The 27,629-nt window shown below is 34.5% G+C and overlaps 2 protein-coding genes across 2 annotated transcripts; both read left to right on the top strand.

The window, feature by feature from the left end:
• The first annotated feature begins 1,845 nt into the window (after positions 1–1,845).
• Positions 1,846–4,632, top strand: LOC120328861 (uncharacterized). The gene has a single exon (XM_039395410.2). It carries the CDS (start codon positions 2,758–2,760, stop codon positions 3,718–3,720), a length of 963 nt encoding a protein of 320 aa, XP_039251344.2. The 5' UTR covers positions 1,846–2,757; the 3' UTR covers positions 3,721–4,632.
• On the top strand, positions 4,632–27,553 carry LOC120328860 (importin-5-like). The gene is made up of 26 exons (XM_039395409.2): positions 4,632–4,783; positions 5,539–5,692; positions 6,799–6,918; positions 8,522–8,624; positions 9,833–9,929; positions 10,334–10,438; positions 10,911–11,033; positions 11,642–11,762; positions 13,068–13,268; positions 14,572–14,696; positions 15,540–15,683; positions 16,294–16,413; positions 17,240–17,371; positions 18,539–18,643; positions 19,374–19,468; positions 19,862–20,027; positions 20,345–20,501; positions 20,898–21,070; positions 21,618–21,761; positions 22,186–22,332; positions 23,054–23,160; positions 23,656–23,768; positions 24,332–24,447; positions 24,973–25,109; positions 25,422–25,563; positions 26,084–27,553. The coding sequence occupies exons 1-26, from the start codon at positions 4,709–4,711 to the stop codon at positions 26,183–26,185; spliced, it is 3,324 nt and encodes a 1,107-aa protein (XP_039251343.2). The 5' UTR covers positions 4,632–4,708; the 3' UTR covers positions 26,186–27,553.
• The last annotated feature ends 76 nt before the right edge of the window (positions 27,554–27,629 follow it).

The following is a 27,629-nucleotide window of genomic DNA, read 5'->3' as shown; positions in this document are numbered from 1 at the left end:
GAAAAAGTTATTTAAAGCATTTTCAACATCAGGATTTGCGTACATTACAAATCATGGCGTACCAGATCAAGTTATCAATGAAGTGAATAAAGTGTCCGATGATTTTTTTGCAACTTCACTGGAATACAAAATGAAATTTTGCTCGAAAAGCGTTGGAGTATGTTACAGCCCAATTGGGAGTGCAAATGCAAACTTAGAACGGCCTGCAGTTTTTGTGGAAGGCCTTCGATTACCGTCCTGATCAGAGTTTAATGAATGGCCTGACATTGAAAATCTAAATCATACAGTCGATACAATGAAAAAATTATGCAAAACTTTGACTCTGAGGATTTTCAAAGATCTTGGTAGAGGGATGAAGCTCAAAAATAAAGATTTATTTTACAAATGTCATAACTTGATTGGTAAAAAAGGAAATCAAACTCTTCTCAAGCTTTTACACTATCCACCACTCGCTGGTGTTATGTTAAAGGAAAAGCAATTACGTTGTTGCGAGCATTCTGATATAGGCTCATTAACGATTCTATTCCAAGATGATTTGGGGGGGCTTCAAGTCCAAACCCCAAGTGGCGAATTTATTGATGCTCTTCCCATCCCAGGGACAGCTCTCCTCAATATTGGTGACATGTTACAGTTTTGGTGCTGAAAAAGACTGAAGTCTACTGTACATCGGGTCATTTTGCCGACTGAATCGAGTAAAATATCACAAGTTCGAAGATGTCTTGCGTATTTTGGTTTTGTTGATGATGACGTTTTGTTATCGATGACGTTTTGTTATCTGAATTAGAATTTGAAGATTCAGTTTCAGATAAAAATATAAAGAATGAAAAAAGAATGACTTCATATGAATATTGGAATGAACGATTTGCAGCATATTTTTATAAAGAAAAGTGAGGTTTTAAGATTTTAAAATGTTTTTGTATGTAAGAGGAATAACAATGTTTAGTTTGTAATGTGATGCTGATTTTATGGCAAAAAAGAACCATGTGGATGTGGTTTATTTTCTCATTTGTAAGATGGTTCTGGTTCTCAGAAACTCGTTTGAGGGAAAATTCTCAAATTAAAACACATTACAATGGATATATCTCATTTTGTATATTGTAAATTAATGAAATTCGTGTGAATTTCAAAAAATTACAGCTGAGCAGTTCCATGAGATCCTAGTCGGTCTCACGTCACCAGACAATGATTTGAGAGCAAAAGCAGAGGTATTTCTATCTTTTTTGAATTCACAATATATTTATAACAATATCCCTCATAGCTCGGCGCATCGCTAATTAACCAGTGTTTCCAGACCAATGAATTTATTTGTGTTGTGCAAACGACGTAATTTGGCCTTAAATTTCTGGGGTTTGTAGGACTTTGACCGTAAATAATGATTATTGCCATGCGTTGTTACATGTGGGGGTGCCCGATGAATTCTCGTTGGGGTTCAGAATAATTATTGCAGTAGCAATTGATCGAATTTTGGTGATCAGGGTTTTTAGGATTCCTCTCCAGATGTGAACTAGAGCCCACTTCAACAAAGTTCATCAATAATCTACGTCACGCTTGGCTGAGTCGAGGTGTCATATTTCACGACGCGTACCTTGCTTTTCACGTGGGACAAGAGTTCACTTTGTGCTATTTTCAGGCGTTGTATGTTGTTTTGGACGTCTGCGATCCTACTGGTCCTATGTAATATACCAGCGGTTCCCAACCGGGGGCCGATAGCACGAAGCAGTTAGAGGCGCGGGCTACGAGTCCCACGACACAAGGCCAATAATTGATCATAAAGCAACTTAATTTGCATACTTTTCTTTTAAAATAAAATCTCCCGTTCACCTCATTTCCATTACATGAATAGGTTATTTGCGATTACAGGGTGAATTGTTTCAGCATAATGCCCAAAATACGAAAATGGAACGACAGTCGGCTTTCCTCTCCAGGATAAATATGTAAATCCTATCCTATTTTTATTTAATATTAATATTGAAAAAAAAATTTGATAACCTAATGCTGTCGACTGTCGTTACTGTTAGTATAAGTTGTTAAAAGAATTACGGTAAATCAGGTATATTTTTGCCTGACTTCATTACATTATTAAGTCAGCTTAAAGTCATGACTCCAGCTACCGTAGTATCGTTGTCTATAAATTCATTTGTCTGATTGTACCCTTATTCTCCTGTTATTACAGTATCAAGTATACTGGTATATGATTAGTCACCCAGCAGCTTTATCAACTATACTGGTATAAGATAAGGTTAGTCTCGAACTGTCGAAATCAGGTGGCATGCGCCTGCTTTCCACTTTTCTCTCTTTTTTTTTATTTTTTTTATTTTTTTATTTATAAAAACAGTCAATATTATCAATACTAGTCAATCTTAAAAATGTACTATCAAAAGCTATGACATTACCGACTTTTCTAACAAGTTTTCAATTCTTCCATCCTCCAAAAAGCTATTTTTCTCTCTCTTTTCTCTCTCCACATAACCAAGTCATACTTAAGTATACATTCCACATTTTTCAATTAATATACAGGTATAGGCCAAATCGAGTCATCAATTAAAAGCATCATGATACAGTGATAGAAGAGTTATATTTAAATGGAGTTCTGGAGTTATCTATTTTAATCAGTTTTGTTTATTAAGTGGTATTTTCAGTGTTTTAACAATCAGAAAGTTTAGAAGCATTGTTGTTTTATCTCTATCTTTTTATATATTTACAGTTATTCTCATTTTCACTTTTCATTTTTTGTTCAAACTGTTGTTTGTTGTTGAAATGGAAATCCCTATAATTGATTTTCAAAAATGCGGGCTGATGTATAAAAATGACAATGAAATTGAGGAATCTTCATTTATTGAAATTGGGGAAAAGTTATTTAAAGCATTTTCAACATCAGGATTTGCGTACATTACAAATCATGGCATACCAGATCAAGTTATCAATGAAGCGAATAAAGTGTCTGATGATTTTTTTGCAACTTCACTAGAATACAAAATGAAATTTTGTTCCAAAAGCACCGGAGTATGTTACGATCCAATTGAAAGTGTAAATACAAACTTAGAACGGCCTGCAGATTTTGTGGAAGGCCTTCGATTACCGTCCTCATCAGAGTTTAATGAGTGGCCTGACATTGAAAATCTAAATCATACAGTCGATACAATGCAAAAATTATGCAAAACTTTGACTCTGAGGATTTTCAAAGCTCTTGGTAGAGGGATGAAGCTCAAGAATAAAGATTTATTTTTCGAATCTCATAACTTGATTGGTAAAAAAGGAAATCAAACTCTTCTGAAGCTTTTACACTATCCACCACTCGTTGGTGCTGTGTTGAAGAAAAACCAATTACGTTGTGGAGAGCATGCCGATATAGGCTCACTGACGATTCTATTTCAAGATGATTTGGGGGGGCTTCAAGTCCAAACCCCAGGTGGTGAATTTATTGATGCTCATCCCATCCCAGGGACAGCTCTTCTTAATATTGGTGACATGTTACAGTTTTGGTGCGGAAAAAGATTGAAGTCGACCGTTCATCGAGTCATTTTACCGACTGAACCGAATATAAAATCACAAGTTCGAAGATGTCTTGCATATTTTGGTTTTGTTGATGATGACGTCTTGTTATCTGAATTAGAATTTGAAGATTCAGTTTCAAATACAAATATAAAGACTGAAAAAAGAATGACTTCATATGAATATTGGAATGAACGATTCGCAGCACATTTTTTTAAAGAAAAGTGATGTTTTCGGATTTTAAAATGTTTGTGTATATATTATGATTTTATGAAACACAATCTGAGTTGATTTTTAACAGGGTTTAGTTTATAATCCAATGCCGATTTTTCTTTAAATAGGAGTTAAAATCGTTACTCACGAAGTATGTGAACCAAGATGACGGACACCGGAACGTAGTGTGTGTACCCGGTTAGGCCCCAATTTTATTCCAATTTTCCTTATTTTAGTTCCATTACGAGTTCGAGGACTAGCCAAGTGACTTTTGTAGTGTTTGTACCTGAATTATGGCCTAACCTGGTACACATACTAGGTTCCGGTGTCTGCCATCTTGGTTCATATACTTTGGGAGTACAGGTACCTTTTTTTCTCATTCATTATGATGGCAAGATGGTTTACAATCTCAAAAACTTATTTACTCATTTGAGGGCAAGTTGTTAAATTAAAAAATATTACAATAGATATAACTAATTTTGTATATTGTCTATTTATTTAAGATATGGCACCAATAGTCAGTGTTGATTTATTGATAAGGCTTATAAAGGAATATCACATGTAAATAATCGAAGTGTCTACGAATTTTATAGATTAAAAACAATGTTAAAAAAAAGTATTATTGATTTCCTACATTTCGCTTTTTACTTCTATTTTCTGCGTACTTCTATTTTGCTCCTAAGCTGCGATTAAGGATCTCATAATTTAAACGAGCTTCGTAGGATGGGCCTATGGCTTTATTTTAAGTAATGCTGACCTGTGCATTTATCTCTGTTGCGCAACTCTGATAAATCTTGTTTATATGACAATCATAGTACTGATCAAATGATGTTGCAGTCCTGACAAGTGTCCCTAAGCCTAATGCAGTCGATACATTTTTAATTGTGCAATTTCATTTTATTCATCATTGTTTTATCTATTTTAGAATATTTAACATCCTATATTAACTATATACTATATAATTGAAAACAAAATTAATGAAATTTGTGGGAATTGCAATATAATGACGGCTGAGCAGTTTCATGAGATCCTGGTGGGTCTCACCTCATCAGACAATGATTTGAGAGGAAAAGCAGAGGTATTTCTATCTTTTCTGAATTTTGAAATCTGAAATTTTTTTTTAGGCTGTAGTGTTCGCCAAATTCTTCTTGGATTTAATTTACTTGATAGATATCAACTATGATTTTGAATTTACAAATTGTTGCAAGCTGGGACCATTATTATTATAATAGAATGAGCAGGAGACTTATCTACAGAAATTTTAATGGCTCAGGCTCTTATAACCATCTAATTTTTTTCACATTTAATATTTATTCATACTTTATCAAAATAATAAAATCTAACCTTTTCATTTTTTTTTCAATATTCACTTAAAATTTTCAAGTTAAATTTGTGTAGTTCAAAGTTTAATTTTAAATTCTTATATATCATGGTTTCGAATTCCACTATTGTGTATCTGCATTTGGATGATGTTTCATTTTTGGTCATAACCTGTAACTTAAAAATATCAATAGGCTGGCACTATAACCATGCTTGATTACACCTGTATATGAATCGAAGTACTGGTGGAAAATTGTAGTCAACTATACTGCAATATTGTGGGATGTGCTTTGTTCCTTATTATCTTTTAACTCAGCGGCTCTCAAATTTTTCAAGCCGCGCTCTCTTTTTAGAATTTAGAAAGTCTCTTTAACTGTCTACATGCACCCCACCGTTTAATAAGAACCACTGCTTTTTCTCTTTTTGAAATTTTTTAATATCCTATTTTGTTAAATTTAGTGTTGTGTGTGATTTTTGGGATCGTATTTTAAGTTTTAAAGTTTTGTTCTACAGGCAGCTTATGAAGAATTTCCGATCACAGATCGCTTCACACACTTGATGGAAGTAGTGAGTATTTTGAATGGAAATGACGAAATTCGACAACTTTCAGCTGTTTTGATGCGACGAATTGTGACAAGCAATTATGAAGAAGCGTACATTCCTTTAGGTATGTTTGAAATTGGACTTTACTTTTGTCAAAGTCATTGTAGCCTACATTTTAAAAATGTCGATTAGTACTGCTGCAGACATATCATACAAAACGAGAAAACTTTTTTTTTGCTACTAAAACTCCTAAATTAGTAAAATTTGCTGCTATTCATTAAATTTATATGATCAATATACTATGCTCATATAAATATCTCCCTTAATATCACCTTTTCTGTGCAACTTAGGGATCGTAAATTACAATATTGGATATTCGTTTTGTGGAAGGCTGCTCATTACTTCTTCATTCTTAGAAGGTGTACATAGTTTAAGTAAGAGGTGTGCAAATTGCGTCCAGTGGGCCAAATGCTGCCCACAAGGAAAAGTTGTGCAGCCCGTAAAACAAGTTTTTACTTTAATTTAATCTGGATGTGCTTGTAATTCAATCCCTTTGCATTGAAAAGCCTATACCAGAGTCTAATTTATTCTATGTTACAATGTCCTAACAGCTATTAATATTAACAGTTATTTTAAGGTTTAGGCTGTTGATGGGCGTTAGATGCTTCCAGTCACTTCTTTGCACCGTTTTTTCATTGGTCTTTGCTGCTGCCTTGGTTTCTTTTACATTCCCGCGCTTTTTGGTAGTTTCTGGAAGCGAACAACACATGTCATAAGATAATGACCGAAATTTTTGTGCCTGCAACTGAAAGTGCGGCCCGCGGTTTCATCGAGTTATTTGTATTTGGCCTTCCTGTATTAAAGGTTGCACACCTCTGGTTTACATAATAACTAGTTGGTATGGATGTCTCAAACAACCTTGTATATGCATTTAAAATTCTATAAATTTGCTTTGTAGTGTTTAGGCTGTGATTTGTCATTTGATCATGATGTCTCAGCTTTAATCCCTGATAAATAAGGTTATCTTATTTCATGATGTTTTCATTTTGATTTAATTGTTGTGTTGAAATTGCTTTTCTTATGCATTTACTATACTCTTCTGCATTTATATTTAACCAACATGGACTGGTAACCAAAAGAGAGTCTGTGGTTCATCATCTTATTATGCCATCTAATTAGTTTTCCTCTCCATATACTAAATATCGATATCCTATTAAATTATTCTTACAGCCCCAGAACTTCAGCAGAGAATTCGTGAACAATTATTATTCACATTGAAATCGGAACCGAATAATGTAATGAGGAGAAAGTTGGGAGATTTTGCAGCAGAACTCGCAAGAAAACATGTTGGTAAGAAAAAGATGATGAATTCGTTACTTTCTCCTTTCATTAGTGATGGACAAGTGTTTCTCACTTGGGATGGTTTGAACTACCAAAAAAAAACCTATTGTTCTTCATTTTCAGTCATGTCATAAAAAAGTGGCCCAAAATTAAACAGATATTAAAAAGTAAATGCAAATTGTTGTTGTTGTTGGCCACACCTCCGTCAAATTTATCTGCTGATCCTCAAGCAAACTCACCTCGTCGGCTAAGGCCTTCTCGTACCAGTACCATTGTGTGAACTGTGTGTCTGTATATTACAAATTTTCTTATTTGTTACAAATTAAATTAATAGTTTTCAATATGATTAAAATTTCTTTCCTATCAACTTCTAAATTGAATTATGTGCGCATGATGCAAAATTGGGAGTAAAAGACAATCATCGCATTGGGAAGTCATAATAAATTTTGCAATCATTTTGGCATTAAGATGCTCTATAAAATGCGGTTATGTGGTCATAGTCTTTGTTTGTTATAAGGAAATATTATTGCTCAAATTCAGACTTATGTATTTCATGCTTCTATCTTGAGTCCAAAGCGTGAGCGTCGGTATGTTTTTTTGAGTTGACAAAGAGAGGAAGTGGTTGTGCGTATTGCGTGGTAGATTTCTTGTTTTCTATATATTTCCTCATGTTTGTATGACACGGGCAATGCTGCAGTTTCTGCAAACGAACACCAATAGCAGAAATCATAATATGTTTCATACTTCATTATAATAACCCGTTAGATTTGTGATTGAGGTTGAATTTGATGTGAAATGAGTTTTGAACATAAACAAATATATAATTATATGTATTTACAATGTAATCCATTTCAAATTGCTATTCGTTTTTTTATTTTCACAATCCTAATTAACTAGGGTTCCTCAAACTGGGCCCTAAGCTCCTCTATGTTGCTTCAAAGTGGCCCTTTGGGGGGCAAAGGCCACCACTAGGCACCATTCACGTTGACTTCATTACTGAGAAAGTAAATTCACTGCAAATTTTTAATTCCTTGATTTGATGGAAACCAATTACGAACATACAATTCATTTTCCTTTTTTTAATGAAGAACCTGGGGCCCTGGGGCGCAGAGGGTCTTTGAAATGGCGCCGCCGATCAAGAAAGTTTGTGAATCACTGATCTGACCCTTATTTAAAAGTTCTTTTCAAAATTTTTTTTGTGAAAAGTTAGTTCCTTGTTGATTTTGTCCCCATGTAGGCAGCTTTGTTTTCAAATAATTTGTATCATCTAGTGCAGTGGTTCTCAAACTTTTTAAGCAACACCCTTTTTAGAATTTGTTAAGACCTGCGCCCCACCTCAGAAATAACCAGCTAGCAATAAGCTACAAAAACAGATAGTTAGGCGAAAGTATGTTTTATTCAAAAAACACTTTGGAAATTTGTGGATGGAACGCAAATAATGAAATAAATGAAAGTTTTGAAAACAAACAGAGCCGGCAGGATCAAATCTAACAAATATTTTTATTTTTAATCAGCTTCACGTACCCTTAAATTATTGTCTACGTCCCCCTTGTAGGGTGCGCCCAACCGTTTGAGAACCACTGTTTCTAGTCAAAATCTTTTTTATTAACAGATGATGACGGGAAGAATCACTGGCCTGAAATATTGAAATTTTTGTTTGAATGTATCAGCTCAAATGATGTTGGTTTAAAAGAAATTACACTTCATATATTTTGGTGAGGAATTTGTGCATCATCTTTTGAGAAATGAGTTCCAACTTTGAGAAAGATTATGGAGATAATTTGAGTATTTATAATCGGAACTGTGAACTGTGGACAGTTTCATCTTCTTGACTTCGGTTTGAAAAAAATTTTGCCTCATATCCCCAAGATCCAGACTACAAGTCTTGAAAAATATTTGACTTCAGCTTTAAAATTGAACAAAATCAAATTTTGATAACAAGTACTTTGGTGTAGGCAAGCCTCTTTTGATGGACTGTTTAGAACACTCAGTAAACATGATGCTTATTGAATTGAAAAAAAATGTGAACTTTATCATCATCATTGAAAGTATATAATTTTGAGTACACCCATAGTGTGTGTACCAGGTTAGGGTTAGGCCATAATTTTTTACGAATTCGGGGACTGTCTGTGTTAGCCAAGTTAATATCCCCCTGCTCATAGGTTTCAGTCCCTTTACACAACTCGATGTAAAGTAGGCGAGCAAAATTAGTTACCTCTAAACTGGTACACACATTCCTGGAGCGCCAAATTTTGACCTCAAAAACAGTCCCAATCTGAAGCTCCCAGCTCTGATTCGAATATTGGTCATGTCCTCACTAATTCTAAATTTTTGGCCCATCTCATATAATTGCTCTTGATCGCCACGTTGTATAGTTTTTACTTCGTCACTTTGTCCATGCTTGAAGAACTGTTTAATTATTCTCATTCCTGACTTGGACTGGATGAGAGGCAGTGTAGTCAGAGGCATTAGCAATATAATTTGGCTACTTTCCTCTCCCCTGAGATAAATATGAAAATCCGATTCTAAATTTGAAACAAATTTAGAATTATTACTTTTGGGGGGGCTCCCGAAGTATGCGAACCAAGATGGCGGACATCAGAATGTAATATGTGTACTAGGTTAGGGTTAGGCCATAATTTTAGGTATAAATACTACGGGAGGCTCTTGGCTAGTCTTCGAACTGATAATAGGACTAAAATAAGGAAAATTGGTAAAAAAATTATCGCCTAACCCTAACCTGTTACCCATGTTACGTTCCGATGTCCGCCATCTTGGTTCGCATACTTCGGGAGCACCCTTTTTGGGTTGTTTGCCATATGATATGGCTATCATAACGACTTTCTTCTACCTTAGAAAATATGAGTAAATCCTATCACTAATTCACAAATTAATTTAGAATTTTTTAATCTTCAATTTCCAGTCAATATTCCGGAATATTTGGGAATCAACAAGCTCATTATCAAGATGTTCTCAGACAAATGCTCGAACAATCAATGCAAGATGAACAACCACCCCAGGTCAGAAATTATAATCTTGCTTTTTTGCAACATTATTAATCATAACATATATATGAAGACTTAATGTTAAATTTTAGAGCAGTTTATAGTTGTCATCGTTCAGCTTGTGAAACTAGAATCAATTCCAAATTGAAAAATGAAAATGTTTTTACACATGTAACTCTTCTAATCAGAGGAATGGCACGAAAAATTGTAAATTTATAAATAATCTACCAACAGTACACTCATAAATATCAACACAATTCAACAATATTCTGGAGTGCTTTTAGTCAACTATAACTTGGTATATAGTTTATGAATGATTGTATTCTACTGAAATTGAGAAGCAAGTTTTGAAAAGCAAGGTGTTTTCAATCTTTAACATTTAAAGGATGAAGATAAGTTTCGACTTATTTTTGTTATAGGTTTCATTCTTAGCAGCACGAGCAGCAGTTGCATTTCTTATTGAAAACGAATCAAATACCCAGTTGTTGAGGCATTATCAAGATTTATTACCAGGGATATTGAAGGTAGGTGGGATGTAAAATGTTTGTAACAATGGTTAGCAAATACCATACTAGGCGAGATTGGATACCTTGTCCTTGAGAGACGATTTATGGTGATAGGAATGCTGGACTCGTTGTTGTTGTTGTCATGGATTGACTCATACCACTGGTCGGTTACAGATTCCTCCACCCAGCCTGGATTGGCAAACAAAAGGACGTGGTTCACAATATGATTAACACTTTTACTACAATTTTTTTGATGGTCTACTACGCCATATTTGTGCAAAATTGGGATTCAAAAAGGCTTTGTCAAAACTAGCGAAGGCTAAAATCTAAATTACCGTTTTTATTAAAATTGTCAGTTTGACAGCTGAATTGCGATTTCTATCTCATTTTTTTTACTGTGGACAACATTTATTCAGGAGACCTAAAATCTAGTTAAATTCCAAGGTAATCCAAACTTGGAATGATTTAATAAATGTTCCCATTTTCACAGGCAACAATGAAGAGTGCATCAGATGGTGATGATGAAGTTTTGAAAAGTTTGGTTGAATTATGTGAAGATATTCCCAAATATATCAGGCCCAGAGTCGCAGATCTTCTTACAATGTGCTTGAAGGTTTGTCACTTCGATACCGCTTTAATATGGAACTGCTGAATAGAGATGATCGGAGAAATATTATAATTCTCCTCGGTCACTGTCCAGTGACTTGGGCTTATTCTAGGCCTCAGAGAGGCTCGAAAAACACAGAAATCTTCGACTTTTTTCCATATTACTTTTGGTTATATTTTTAACGATTTATTTCTTCAGGCTCAGCATATTCTACCTGGGGTATATCCAGAAGGGGCAGAACCCCACATTTTGAAATGTAAAAAAAAATCCCCTGTATCATACATAGAAATTTTTTATAGCTTGAAACGTTTTTTAGACCCTCAGGAATTTTGAAACCCGCATTTCTAGCCTCGGGCCATACCCGCTAGCTGTCACAGTCTAACTTGGCAATTAGAAATTTCAGAATCCGCCCTTGCTTCGAGATTATTGGCTTCTCCCCTGTCTTAGCCCACCAATTCTATCAATACATTCAGATTGTATAATTTGTCCAGAATCTCCAAAAAATATTCTCGAATATCACTTCTAGTATAATGATACTGGGAGGTTCCTGCATAATTAGTCTGCTTGTTAATGTTTAATCCTGACATGTGGATAAAATCGTTTTGTACTTGCAGTTAATAGGAGACGTAGAAATAGAAGAATCAATCAGACAACTTGCATTAGAAGTTATTGTAACACTTGCTGAAACAGTACCGGGACTTATCAGGAAACAAAAGACTTATATTTCACAAATAAGTAGGACCATTTATTTCATTACTGTATGCTTTCTATGATAAGAAATAATATTGTGAATAGAGAAGTCTGCGCTCCAGAAGTGTGTGTACCAATATGGAGGTAACTAATTTTGTTTGCCCATTTTACATCAAGTTGTGTAAAGGGAATGAAACCTATGGGCAGGGGGTATATTCACTTGGCTAACACAAACAGTCCCCAAACTCGTAATAGAACTAAAATAAGGAGAATCCGAATAAAAACATGGCCTAACCCTAACCTGTTACACACACTACGGGAGAACTGAGTCGTCAATGTTTTAGTTGCATTTACCATTTAATTCTGTCTGGTTATTAATATTAATTAATAATTATACACTCCGCAATGATTTTATGATTAAATTGATGCCTTACTGAGATGGTATCTGATCACATGGCGAATCAAAGATTTCTAATCTTTTTACTAGTCCATGTCGGGTGTGGAATTAGTATGCCAGGTATTCGTTTCAGACGCATGGAGGAAGCTGTATCCAACCAGTGGTTACGTTAAACATCCTACAACCCTCAAATTGAGGTGTTGAACTTCTTCAATATGATTTTTGCGAGTATAGATTATTTTGAGTTTTGTTTAAACTTAGGTGTTTGGACATCTTGAATTATCAATGTTATCTGTTGTTAGGATAGGACACGATTTTCATAATTACACTTGGAAGAGCTGTTAAGACAGCTTAACCACATGGCGAACCACGACCATCATTTGGTCACCATCATCTGGTCTATGTCAAGTGTGGGATTAGTGAGCCTGTTAGTTATTACTTATCGATCTTAAGATCGGTAAGTATGTTGATAGGAATTTGTCTGTTTGTTTGTTTGTCTGTTAGATACACGCGATATCTCACGAAAGCGAGGATGAATCCGCTCCAAATTTTGCATATGCATTCATCATATCTCGGATCAGAAGCCTATTGATTTTGGATGAATTATTTTGTATAATTAGCAAGTTATTAATTGATTAGTGATGGGACACAAGGTGTCACTATGGAGTAAGAGTGCTGTTTTTGGGGGATCCCCTAACTTTCGATCGATAAGTCTTCGGTCGGTCTCTGACCGATATTCTCGTTTGGATTAGTTAGCCAGTTATACCCTATGGCGAGGGGCCAGCAATCCTTTGATGAATAATCATCCCTGAGGGTTTTCGAACAAGATAATCAGATGTGCACAAACAAATTCCTAGCGCTTAGCGCCACCTGTCAAGATAGTTTTGTGATATTATTTGAATAATAAATCTGTTTGTTATTATTACATGACTACAATAACCTATTTTTTACAGTCCCACAGACTCTCGCTCTCATGGTTGACTTAGAGGATGAAGATCCCACTGAATGGGCAAACTCTGAGGACACTGAAGAGGACGAATGCGACACCAATCCTGTAGCTGGAGAAAATGCTCTGGATAGACTCGCTTGTGCCCTCGGTGGTCAGGCTGTGCTTCCACATATTCTTGCAACGGTTCCTGCTATGCTACAAAACCGTAAGCTACGTTTTTCATAGTTTTATGTGATTCAAGAATTTTGCTGCACACTCATACAAATATATATCCGCAGCTTTTGAATCAAATAGAATAGCCATATACTTGCTACATCTTCCTTGCATTAAACTCATATAGATCCACTATCGCTATGGTATAATGGAAGAAAAGGAAAATAGGCTTTTGTAATGTCAACGGACGTTTTTTTTGTTGAAAAATTTCAGATCAATGAAGCAAAATATAAAAGAAGATTCAATTGCGATTTGTCATATTTTTGAACACAATAGTTTTGAATACGACAAATGCACTATTTTTATAATACGCTTATACACACCATTTCCTTTGAACAATGCCCTGTACTTGCAGCCACTCATTTCTAGCAATATGTTATGAGTTACTATTTTTTAAGGGATCGGTTCAGCTTTGTCAGTTTCATGTTTTAGCCGCTGGGCCAGTAGTTTCCAAACTTTTTGTTCACGCGGCGGAAACATTATCAGGAAAAAAACGCCTGGTGCATGAAAAAAAATTGCTGCCTTTAAATAAAATCAGTTAAGTTTGCTAAATTCTGTTCAGCAGACATGAATTCATTCAATCATATACGTAGCATTTAAAATAAGAAATAATAAAAACATTCATAATAAATACAATATGTTAACTATTTAATCATATATTATATTTAACACTATTCTGTTAATTTTGGAAAGCACACTTCATCCTTCGGAAATCGCTAGGCCATCGTTTCCACTGAATTAAACACTAATTTGAAGGAGTGTCAGGTCTTTTGAAACTAAGATTTTTTTAATACGGAATAATTCGAGCGATATCAATGTCCAGGCTACCACAATAACATATTAACATTCCTACACACATTACCAGAAATTGTCATGGTAAAATTAATAACAAAAAGCAGTCACACATAACTGCTAATTGTGTGATTAGCAGAAGTCAATAAAATAAGGAGTGAAATTTGTTACTTTTGTTTGTGATTGAACAATGCTTAACATTCCAAAACAATAATTCTACACAACTTTGTAACATGACGTCTTAATCATATGGCGAATCATGGCTTCTTGTCCGATTACTATTGCCTGTTGGGTATGGAAATAGTCAACCAGTTGTTTGTTTCAGATGCATGGATTATTAAAAAAGTGTTTAGGGTTAGCTCATTTAATTGTTTGCCTGTCTATTGCTGTGAGCGCCATGTTTGCTTTGTGTGTCAGTCAAATTCATACACTTGTTACACTGCCCTTTATTATATTCTAGTTACTAGTACAAGAAACGAATGTTAATAATTCTTGTATTTCAGCTGATTGGAGATACCGGCACGGAGGTTTGATGGCAATATCAGCAGTGGGTGAGGGTTGCCACAAATACATGGAAGAAATATTGTCAGAGATTGTTGGTGTTGTTATTCCTTATCTTGGTGATAGTGTAAGTGGCTAAAAATAATCATTTGTTGCTCTACTGAGGAAAATAGAATGATTGTTCTATTTACTCAAATATGTTTCTAATATCGCTCAATCTCATACAGTAAGTCTCATAGTGATGTTGATCTTGTCATCTCATGGTGAAGTTTATTTTTTTTTGTATACAGTAAAAAAACAGTAGCGAATTGATAAGAACAAAATTTAATACTCATTTCACTGGGGAAGGGAAGCCGCAGGGAACCGAAGCTGGTTATCAAGCAACACCCTTAGCCCCTTACTATATCAGTTTTTCCTACTTTGAGTCTTTTCATTTGTTGTTCACCTTTTATGTACCATGTACATAAGAGGTGTAACAATTAAGTAGACTTTAGACTACGCTGGTATGTTATCATTCATACTGAACCCAGTTTCTTCCTCAATATCTTGTGTCACTGTGCCCAATAATAAATGTGAAGTATCTGTTATACACTATGTAGCCCAGTGGTGTCTAAAATGTGAATCACAAACTTATTTAGAGTGCCTCTTGAAATATCAATTCATTTCTAAAAAATCACTTCTCATGGGCCCACGCGCAAAACAATAAAAATCACCAAAGTTAATGTTTGTAGATAGTATGACTCGCATATATCAGACATTTAGCCAAGTTATTATTGTTAGGTGCAAAAACTGGATCACATGTAGCATTGATTGGATGTGTATGCATTGTAAAACCCTTTCTTAAAAAAGTCAAAATTCTTTTCAATTCAAGCAAATACGTCGCAGAGTTGATGTATCCAATTTTTACCACCTACAAATGTTTTTAAACCTAACTCTAGATTCCTTGAGGTAAAATTTCTCTCATTTTCAGCATCCAAGAGTGAGGTACGCAGCATGCAACGCAGTTGGTCAGATGTGCACAGACTTTGCTCCAACAATGCAGAAATCATTTCATGAAAAAATCATTGTTGGTCTTTGTGAGGTTTTGAATGATGACAAGAATCCTAAAGTACAGGTATGGAGAGCAGATCAACTACCTCCGAATACTTGATTACAGGAAGGATTCTTATCTAATTATTCTACATTAGGAGATAGCGCAATGCTTTTTTTGTAAGGAAAGTTTGCTAGAAACAAGGTCACTCACTCAGAATCAAAAATATGTAAGTGAAATTAATGGCGACCACAAAGATGGAAAGAGCAACTGAGACAATAAAATATCATAGTGTAGAGTTGGGCAATAGTAAATACTGCCAATTTCTTCATTTAGCAGGGCCTATTCAGATTATATTCAAAATTCGATACTCCAGTAGTATGTGTACCCGGTTAAGGTCGGGCCATAATTTTATTACGATTTTTATTATATTTGTTCTATTGCGAGTTTGGGGACTGTCTGTGTTAGCCAAGGTAATATACCCCCTGCATATGGGTTTCAGTCCCTTTACACAACTTGATGTAAAGTGGGCGAACAAAATTAGTTACCTTCATATTGGTACACACACTTCTGGAGCACCCACAATTCTATGTTTGAAAATAATATTTGGATTATTTCATTTTTTTGCACTGCTATATTAATATTATCAGTTGAAATTTACAGCCTACTCATATATTTCTTTCCTGTAAACCAGGGTCATGCGGCTGCTGCATTGGTTAACTTTATTGAAGAATGTCCCAAAGGAACGATGATTTTGTATCTGGATCCATTATGTAGCAAATTGGAACAAGTTTTGAATTCAAAAATACAAGAGGTATGATTTTGTTGTTCAAATTTAATCTGTAAAGAATATGGGATCATCTGCTGATGTCAAATTGCTAAATTTGGGAGAATAGTACTAATTTTAACCTCTGATTACCCCGCGTGTGTCTGCAGTTTCGGAACCCATAGGGGAGTATCGAGGCGTCAATGTTTTAGTTGCATTGACTATTTATTTCTGTCTGGTTATTAATATTAATTTATCGTATCGCCATAGGGTGGTTCATGTAACCGCTGGTCGGTTACGGCTTCCTCCACCATAAAGTCCATGCTTCCGAAAACAAATAACTGTATAAATAATCCCATACCCGACATGGGCTGGTAACTAGAGGAGAGGCAGTGGTTCGCCATATAATTAAGTCATTTTATCAGCTTTCCTCTCCCCCCGTGATAAATATGTAAATCTTATCCGAACTGGAAACAGATCCCTCAATTTACCAAACCTCCTCCCTCTGTACTTAATTTACTTTATGAAGGATGATAAGTTTTGGAATAAGACGCATTTTCTTTATAATCTTCAAAACAACTATTACTCCACAATTTGTAAATGGATACACAAATATTATTGATGATATGAATCGTTTTTTTTGATCAATGACAAGGAATGAAAATCTTTTTCTTGGCCCCCAGAGAGTCGCTCTTCAATCTTGTGCTTGAAATTACTTGAATAGTAAATTTTATTCAAATCTGTTTTTTCAAATAAGACACAGTAATACCAAACCAAATATTGCTTCGTCATTGCTAATGGCCTAGGCAACAGTTGACCATCAATATTTTTGAATAATTCAATTAAAGTTTTTAATTGCAATCCTTACTTTTAGCTTCTTGTGAAGAAAACAAAACTGGTTCTGGAACAAATCACAACAACGATTGCTGCTGTTGCAGACAGAGCAGAAGAAAAATTCAATCCATATTACGACAGGTTGATGCCTTCACTGAAGTACATTATGGAGGTTAGTCAGATTGTATAGATCCTAAATTAGAAACAGAGCAGCTATCGAAGCATGTATCGCAATGCTCTAAATAAGAGATTTTCAGCATTTTCAATTTGTGTGATTTTCCTCGTAAAACTAATTTAGAATGTATTCGATATTACATATTCGAAGATAGTTTTTTGGGTTTTTATTCGCAATAGAAAAATAGTTGGTTTCGACCATGCCAGAAATAAAGTTTGTTTCACCCTTTCTACATTTTGTTTGCAAAAATATTTGGTTTTATACTTTATACATGAGCTGTTGAATTTGTGTAAACATCAAGCGTATGTGTTTTCATGTGCTTTATAGTATATTTGATCACAGTTTTATTTAAAAACGCTTTCGTTTTCGAAGAAACCAAAATAAATTTTTTGAATAGGTTTTGAGATTGACAAAATAACGAGCTCATACTTTTTGTAATATTAAACCTTCAGTTTTGTGTAACATGATATTATTTTTGCAGAAATGTCATCGTTTTTCTTTCGTTCTGTGATATTTTGTAAACTCTTGTACTTTGAAACTTGATACAGTCACAGATTTGTTTTTTACAATAAATATATTTACCTGGACCAAGTTCCTGGAATAAATCAAATCAAAAATGCCCATATTATATCAATTCTGAATATTTCTCCACTTTTCGAAAACTCCATAAGACTTAAATTTGTATCTTGACTGATGACTAGAATATTTTAACTTGTGCGTTATTGGATTGTATATCCCCGGCTTGGCTTGGTTACAAGTTCAAATCTAATCAGAATCACCGATTATGATATGTTACCATAAAGTAGCATGTTTTGGTACTCCGGAACTATGTGAACAAAGATGGCGTACACCGGAACTTAGTACGTGAACAAAGTTAGGGTTAGGCCATAATTTCAGGTACAAATACTACGGGCGGGAGTCACTTGACTAGTCCTCGAACTTGTATTAGAACTAAAATAAGGAAAATTGGAATAAAATTATGGCCTAATCCTAACCTGGTACACATACTACATTCTGGTGTTCGCCATCTTGGTTCACATACTTCAGGGAGTACCCATGTTTTAATATGGCCAATATTATAGAAATAATGTTTCGTGACTGAAACGAGTTACTAAGCAAATTAGATTTTTCTGATGCTATTTTTCTGAATTATAATTTTTCCAGAATGCGAATGGAGATGAATTCAGAATGTTACGAGGAAAAACAATTGAATGTATCAGTTTGATTGGACTTGCTGTCGGGTCTGAAAAATTCATGAATGATGCTCAGGTAAATATAGTTTTACTGCGATTGCGTTTGCAACTGAAAAATAAATAAAAACAATTCTAGTGATGTGACAGAAACTGAAGAATATAAAAAAATATTTTCATAATTATTTCCACAAATTTTTTCACTTGAAAATAAAATTTATTCATGCATTGCACAGGTAAATATATGGATTCTCTATTGTATTTCCTGACACTATTTAATATATCAATACACTTGTAAATATAAAAGGCAATTCTGTAACGATATAAAGGCCTATAATGAAGCTCTAATGCAGCTAACTAAAGGATTCTATAATAAAACTAAGATGTCTGCAAAGCTAGATTTTTGTTAAACATTCCACCATAATTTGAGAAATGGGCAATATGTACCATTATTGTATTTAATTATAAACACTGCTCTGACAACTTTGAGATGAAATCTGGGGTTTTCAACATCAGCGAATATTTCTGTCTAGTTGAACAATGATCAAATATCAAATACAAATATAGAATTGAAAGTCAATCAACGGTAATTTTAATAAGATTTCAAATAGTTCCAGTAAATCTTGATTTTCTATATTCATTAATCTAATGGAAATCTAAAAAAATTCCAATTAGTGTCGGTAAATCTCATCAGTCAGTGGCCAGACATCAGTCTTCCTGTGTTCTGAGTGTGTGTGACTTTGCTTTGATCTGATTATCTTAAAATATTCTGGCTGTTTTCCTCACCATTCTTATATTTATTTTTCCAGTCAATAATGAATCAGCTACTCAAAGCACAAGCCGACATAGAATCCTGGGAAGATGATGATCCGCAGGTCTCGTACATGATGAGTGCATGGGCCAGGTACATTTCTCAATGCAGGGGTTTGCAGTCCAGATATAAAATTGTCTTTGTAAGGCTTGAAAGTAAAATTATGCTCAGAAGATAAGTCCTCAACAGAAAATATTGATAAATATTTAATTTATTTAAAAGATTATTGGATTTTTTTATCAAGAGATCTCTGGATATTTTTTTCAGGAGAAAAAGTCCTATAACAGATTTCTATACTGAATCGTCAATACGTAACTTGTGTCCATGGCTCAATTCTATATACAGAAAGAGCATTTATCCGTTTATTTTCTTAACCATGTTTGTGGTCTTCTGAATATTTTAAAAATAAAACAATTTGAGATGAGACAAACTTTTTGCTTTTTTCAAATAATTTCATTCATTTACCTATAACCTGCTTCTATCTAGAATGTGCAAACTTCTTGGTCAGGATTTCGTTCAATACCTTCCGATTGTCATGGCACCGTTGATGAAAGCAGCCGGGATTCGACCCGAGGTCGCCATGATGGATTCACAAGATGCCGATGTTGTAGAGGAAGATGAAGGATGGGAGTTCATCAAGATGGGAGACCAGGTTTGTACTGATTGACTGGATTTTATATTGATTTTTGATGAACTCGTTGGCCTAACGCCAAGTTGATGTGTATTAGGGTGCAATAATTTGGCTGGACAATGCCAAACCCCCAAGACTCCGGTTCTACTTGAAATAGTAAATCCTGACATTTTATTAGATAACAGTGGCTTTGTGTAGAAATTTCATTAGATTCAGTCAGTATATTAATGTCTAGGACTAGCCTCAAAAAATCAGCTTTTCTGATACGGTGCTTTATAGATATGCTCATTCCTCATCCAGATTTTCTCTCACCTATATCTATATTTTCATCTTCTCAGAGAAGCTTCGGTATCAAAACAACAGGAATGGAACAGAAAGCAACTGCTTGTCAAATGTTGGTTTGTTATGCTCGGGAATTAAAAGAAGGATTTGCTAATTACGCTGAGGAAGTCGTCAAACTCATGGTTCCACTGCTTAAGTTTTTCTTTCATGATGATATCCTTTTTATATTAAAATTTTATGTACTTAAAATTTTTTGAAGAACTAATGGTTTTCCAGGCAGTAATGAGTTGAATTGTTTCAAGTCTCATGTTAGATGCTAACTACTAACATGTCTGTTAAAATAATACCAATATATAGCTCTTAGATGCCTGTGCTTGCTTTTAACTCTTTTATTGGTACTCTTCGCCTTGATTTTAGCGAAAATATTAAAAAAATCGTTAGGCATCTGGTTTTTCAAAGTGTATCCAAAATTATTTTGGTTCTGACCATAAACTGTATTGGTTGGTAATTTTTATTTTTTCGAGGTGTTTCATATCGATTTTTCCTCCCATTTTAACGTAAGATTTTTTATCAAATGTGAGTATTTTTCTTATCTTCCTATCTGAATACGAGTGAGAGCATCAGCCGCAGAATCTCTTCCTCTGTTGATGGAATGTGCAAGTTTGCGAGGAGATGAGTATGTTGCACAAATGTGGGGATACATTGCTCCTAATATTCTCGAGGCCGTTTCACAAGAACCTGATGCCGATGTCATGCCTATGGTTATGGAAGCTTTGGCAAAGGTTTGAATATTTTTTGATGAAGAAGTGACAGTTTTTCTACCTAAGTGAAAATTTCACCCTAACATTTTCAAGCATTAAGATAGTTTTATGACAATTTTTTTTGTTATAAATATACATTTGTATATCTGCATTGGTGTGCAACAAGTCTTGAATAGTCAAATAGAACTGCAAATAAGTTTCGAATTTGTTTAGTTGTATTTCTTTTAAATTTAAATCGTTCTGAACAATAATAAACTCATCAATGAACTAAACGTGTTATCAAGCCTCTGTACAAGCAGGCATTTACAGAAACTGCTTACCAGATTCTTTGAACATCCCAAGCATTCTTATTTGGCTGATTTTACCCTGACCATGTTGTAACACCCAGAGCAGTTGTCAGGATGACTGGCCGGGACTTGAATCTGGAGATCTGTGTGTTGGAATAAAAGTATAATTAGTGCAACAAGCTAGCTAACTACAAGCCTTGGCCACAGCTGACCTTTATATTTTTTTACGATCAGCTTTCTTGGAAATTTTTGATGTTACTAACGAAATAATTATATTTCAGTGTATTGAACTTAGAGGTCACGGGTGCTTTACAATGGAACAATATCAGGAACTTGCCAAGACTTTGAATTCAATGTTGGAAAAACATTTTACGAGAGCTCAGGAACGACAGGAGAAAAGAAAAGATGAAGATTATGATGAGGAGGTATTCGTATAATTTAGGCATTATTAAATTTTTTTTGCATTTAAAAAATGTTTAGTTCGTAACAATGCTTCTCAAACTTCCATGATCCATGGCACTCCAAATACACTCAACAGTGACCCACATTTCAATATAAACACCTTTCATCAGTTATTCTATTCGCCTCTTTGTAATTAGAAAAGCGAACAAATTAGCAAAAAAGCAAAAGCAAAAAATTAAATAATTACAGCCAAAGTATCAAACCAATTGGGTTCAATTTACTTTATATTAGAGTAATTATTGCAAATGATACTCAGTGATACTCATTTGCTTGTGCCCCTCAAGTGGGCTGAGGGCTCAGCTTGAAAAAACAGTTTTTGTTCACTTTTGGCTGTCATTTTAGTTTTTGTCAGGGAATAGATAATTTAAAATTTCTCGTTTTTTCCAGGTTGAAGAAACTCTTCAAGATGAAGATGAAGAAGATGTTTACATATTATCAAAAATTGCAGACATTCTGCATTCATTGTTTGGAACTCATCGCGATGAACTTTTCCCTTTTTTTGACTCAATTCTTCCGCATTATATTAAACTTTTGGTGAGTTTAGAGCTGTTGGGTGATTCATTCTGGCATTGCAATAGGCTTGTTGGATTATGATCGTAGTTTGTGTAAGTTGTATTTTTAGTTGCCACAGACTTTCACGATATGGGACAAAACTTGACTCATTCGATTTGATAGCTTTTCTCCCTTTTTTCTTTCGCCTCATGCGCTCCTGTGCGTCACATGTAACTAACGCTTTTCGTCAAACTCACATGGCCAGGTAACGCCAGTCTAGTTGGTCTTCACTGTTGAAGATGGTTCAAAAACCTTATCTTCAGATGCACTAATTGAGCCATCTTTGATAGTCAAGTTTCAGAGTTAGTTTTTGCCTGGTTAATCTTTGCATTGTGAGGCGAAAATGTCGTCAAAAATTGGATTATTGATATGTCATTCTGCTCAGATTCTGAAAAAAATTATATTTTGATTATAGAGTGCATTCTGAATTAGTTCAGTTGTAGTTTAATGAGGAAGTTCTAATATTCATTTTACTGTTTCACAGTTGAAAACCTTGGGTATAGCTTCTTGTTTCAGCTTTAACTCCCTGTAGCCTTTCTTTTCCTGTAAAACTGTATTCTTACTTTATTTGTAAATTTTTATGCCGGATAAGTATACCAAATATAGATAATTTTATACAGAATTCAGAACATATCGACATTTTACAGAACATTTTTTAAAAACTTCTTTGTTGAATAATTGCAATAACTGTTTTAATTTTCAGGGTCCTGACCAACCATGGCCCGATCGTCAGTGGAGCTTATGTGTATTCGATGACATTGTTGAATATGCCGGTGCCGCTTCTCTCAAGTATAAAGATATTTTTCTGAGGTAAGTTAACATGTGTCATTCAAACACCATTAATATAACAGTTCTAAAGGATTCAAGAGTCTTGCCGCACACTAACACAAATATATTTTTGTAATATTTCGTCTGATCAACCTCAACATGCATGATACACAATTCAACTATAATAAGCAAAGACACTCGGGAAGTCTGACCTTGGTCTGGTGAAACATTTTGAAATATATTTCTGTTAGTACGGTATGTAGATAGACTCTCGAATCAATTAGAATAGTTATCTTCACTCTTGGTACAGCATTCTTGCACTATATACACATATGGATGGATAAGTTGTTAGTTCTGCAAAAATCCAATCAATCGCACAATAATGTATTGAGGGGATAAATAAGAAAGTATAGTTCTTGTGCAGCCAAGTTGTTGCATAACATTTCAATTCTAAATTTTGTGCTACTTTCCAATAGGTTGGATAGATATGTCAAGCCCTCCTCATCTCCATGATTTCCCATTTTTCTATTGTCACAGGCCTCTTCTAGCCTACCTGACGGACAAGAACGCAGAAGTCAGACAAGCATCATCCTATGGTATTGGAGTGATGGCAATGTTTGCTGGTGAAGCCTATGCTGATGCCATTAAAGGTAAAATACTTCTCAAATTAAATGCAATATTTTGTGATCTGTAAAATATGCTTGAAAACATTCTTGGCTACTATCAGTGTAGCTTGAATTACTCTGAAAAAGCTAAATTAATTAATTATCACCGTGATTCCCTTGAGAAATTTTAAATAGAGATCATTAATTATTCTGAAATATCAAGCTAAGCTATTTGGATATAAACCCAACTACCAATGTGGATATGGCTACAAATATTTTTCCTTTATCAGCGCTCATAAACACATGTATTTTCCGGTACTCCCGTAGTGTGTATACCAGGTTAGGGTTAGGGCATAATTTTATTTCGATTTTCCTCATTTTAGCTCTTATTTGACCGTCTGTGTTAGCCAAGTGAATATATCCCCTGCTCATAGATTTCAGTCCCTTACACAACTTGATGTAAAGTAGTTACCTCCATACTGGTACACACTCTTCCGTGGCTCCAATACTCCAATACAGTTTTTTTTTTAAGTTCAAGACTGATATTGTACAGGTACTACAGGTATTGTAAATACTTTTAAAATATTGATTGAGCTTTGTTTTAACAGAGGCACTTCCGATACTACAAGCAGTTATTGAGGGACCCCTGGGTAAAGGAGTGGAAGGTCCTGTGTTGCAGGAAAATATTGGGCCAATGGAGAACTGTATTTCTGCTGTTTGTAAGGTACAAGATAGTTTTTATATAGTTCTAGATTTGGATGAGAGTGATAAATGTGTATTTGAGTGTTTTGTGTTCCTACTGCTTTAATTGTCATAAAATAGTTGATAGAAGACAATTATAATTTGTTCGACAGTTGGCACATGATGCAAAGTGTGTGTAACCTGCTTGCCATTGCACTTCTGATTACCCTGTGCAAGTTTGAATTCTGTGGGGGGAGGGGGATTATGTGTGAGACGTTTGCTTGACTCCTTGCCGTTGTAGGGTGGTTTAAGTAACTGCTGGCCGTTCATGCTTTTCTCTCCCATTAAGTCCATGTATCTGAAAAACAATAACTGGTTAACTATTCTCATACCTGACATGGACTCAAAATCAGACGAGAGACTGACTGCCTTCTCAACTTTCCTCTCGTCGTACGAAAGGCATGGTTTGCCATGTGATTAATCCTTCATATCGCCTTTTCTCTCCCTCTGTGTAAATATGAAAATCCTATCCAGCTAGATGCTAAAGTGCTTGTGTCGATTATTTTAGGTTCTGAAGTATCAGCCACATCTCATTGATGGAGATAAAGATGAGTTGCTACGGAGATGGTTGTCGTGGTTACCTGTTGTTGAAGATAAAGAAGAGGCAACTCATGTTTACAGTTTTTTATGCGAATTAATCGAAAAGTAAGTGAAGCCGGGCCCTGGCCTAGAAAAGGAAATGTTATGTATTGGAAAATGTTCGAAATTTTTGGAATATTTTTTATTACCTCTTCATAATTAGGATAATAAATATATTTACTCCCCATTATAACTTATATTTCAAAAACCTGAATCTTGAAAAAAAGGGTCAAGTATGAAGACCAAACTAGTAATTTTTCTTGAGCTTACGAAAGATATAAAATAAAGACATGAAAAATACATAGGTACCTTGTGTATAATTTATGTTATACAAAAATTCACAGCTTACGTTAAAACTGCTTATCTTTTTCGTTACAGCAATAATGCCGTAGTTTTGGGTCCTAACAGCAGTGAAATCTCACGGGCGATCGTACTTCTTAGCGATGCTATATTTAGTGGTGCTTTGTCAGATTCTGAAGAAGTTACTAATCATGTCATTTCAATCATGAGGCGAATTCAGGTGAGATAGTTGGTCATCAGGCTATTATACAAGGTGGTCAAGATAGTCACAATAGTCACACAACAAGGTAAAGCTAACGATCAATTATGACGCTGATGTTAGGTGAATATTGATACTTACCCTGGTGTGCGGCTTTATGACCACACTGCATATATAACTTTGTAAACCGAAATCGAAATTTATTCAAATTTGATATTTTCAATTGTTAATGTCAGGAATAATGTAGAATAGCGTTTTTGTAGATATTTTTATTATCTTAAGTCTGGCATTGACATTAAATATACTATGTATATTAACTCTACATGACCAAATTTAGTATTCATTCCATATTAAAAATATTGTTTTGTAGTTGAAATACTAAATTTAGGAACCGCTGTTTTCGACTTTTGACAATATTTGGTATTTAATTTGAAGCAGTGAATACCTATAAATTTTATATATTACCTATAGATTTTCTTTAAACCAAAGTAGTCCTATATTTTTAACTTTCTGCAACAATGTTTTTCTTTTTATTCTTCAGTCATCAGCAAGCGATGTATGGATGAATGTATTGTCTCAACTTCCACCTGTTAAAACAAAAGCAGTTCTGTCTATTTTGGAAGATCATCAACATCCCGCATGATAATTCATATTAGTTAAAAATGGAATGGTTTTGCAATTTCACCATGGTGCCAACAAGGGAGAACTTAATAAGCATATTCTCCGAGTTGAACATAGGACTAGTTGCCAAATATAATAAGCTATGGATATCCTTAATTATTGTGTTCGGAAAATTCGCCGTAGGAAATTTTGCCGCATAGAAAAAATCGCAAGAGCATTTTGCTATAAAACAAGTATCTGTGATAAAAACAGAATCTTTTTTAAATAAGGCGATTTTTCTATGCGGCTAAATTTCCTGTGACAAATTTTCCTAGAACTCTGAATTATACCTGTTATACTGTTAGCTATTATGCAATTGGAAAAATGAATAGTGTAAACACTGAATAAATTTTGCTGTCTTTTGATCAATTTAGTTCTGCGTGCTGCAATGATAAAATTGTATGAAATCCTCCTCTGTATTTCCATCTATTTACTGGATTATTTTGCTTATTCAAGAAAATTGTTAGGAATTCCAGATTCAGTTTTTTTCCATTACTTTTACACTTTACAATAATAATAATTATGTCATTAATTACTATTCTCTAAAATAGAGGAGAATTACCAGTATTTTGAAATATTTGTTTGATGATTCAGTTAAACAAACAAAATTATTCGCATGTTGGTTCTCGTACCTACATAGCTTCTGTAACAGATCACCAAATACCACCTGATGAAAGGATTCCTTTTCAACCAATTTTGTAAAAAAAAAAACCATGCCGGCATGTTATCACAGTTAGAGAAAAGTTTCATCTGTATTGAGAAAAAATTGACCAGCTTCTTGGCTTAGTTTAAAATAATTAGCTCGACTCAGCTTGTAAATTTGCGATAATTTATGCTCCTATCACAGAAACTATTTCTGTTGGATATTTTTGGTAATCTCAATGCTTTTTGTTATTTATTTAACTGTCTCCCCATTTGCCACTTGCGATAAGTTCAATATTTTAACCCCACTTCGACTTCTAGTATAAAGTAAAACTACGCTACAGGGTTACCTAGGTTATGACGCGATGTAATTGAAATAGATTATTGGCACAATATTTGACTTTTTCTATTTCATCAGCATACTGTTGAAAAATCCATATTTAGTGTGTTTGTACTTGTCATGGATTTAAATCACTCGATCAAAAATGTCAAATGTGGACTGGTTTCAATTCCTATGTTCTGTATGTTATCGTGCTGCCTATCCTCGCATGTTTAAACTATTTCAATCGTACATAGTTTTGTTTCGTCATTTAGAATTATTGCTTTACCTTCCGCTTGTACATTTGAAGCAAATGTAATGGTCTGATTTTGCTGCTGAATTTAGTTTTACTTTACCTTGCATGATAGTTGAAATTAACCAAAACGCTTACATTTGTATGTTACCTGCGTGGCTCTGGTAATTTGAGTCATGGGGAATGGTTTACTTGGAGTTGGATGACAAACCA

The sequence above is a fragment of the Styela clava genome, chromosome 7 (assembly GCF_964204865.1).
Source record: "Styela clava chromosome 7, kaStyClav1.hap1.2, whole genome shotgun sequence".
NCBI classification, from domain to species: domain Eukaryota; kingdom Metazoa; phylum Chordata; class Ascidiacea; order Stolidobranchia; family Styelidae; genus Styela; species Styela clava.
This window is presented reverse-complemented; position numbering and strand designations above follow the sequence as displayed.

Coding starts and splice junctions, on each gene's coding strand:
- LOC120328860 (XM_039395409.2), top strand. CDS start 4,709: ATGACGGCTGAGCAGTTTCATGAGATCCTGGTGGGTCTCACCTCATCA. Junction 5,693..6,798: donor AGAAGCGTACATTCCTTTAG/GTATGTTTGAAA, acceptor TTATTCTTACAG/CCCCAGAACTTCAGCAGAGA. Junction 25,564..26,083: donor CAATCATGAGGCGAATTCAG/GTGAGATAGTTG, acceptor TTTATTCTTCAG/TCATCAGCAAGCGATGTATG.
- LOC120328861 (XM_039395410.2), top strand. CDS start 2,758: ATGGAAATCCCTATAATTGATTTTCAAAAATGCGGGCTGATGTATAAA.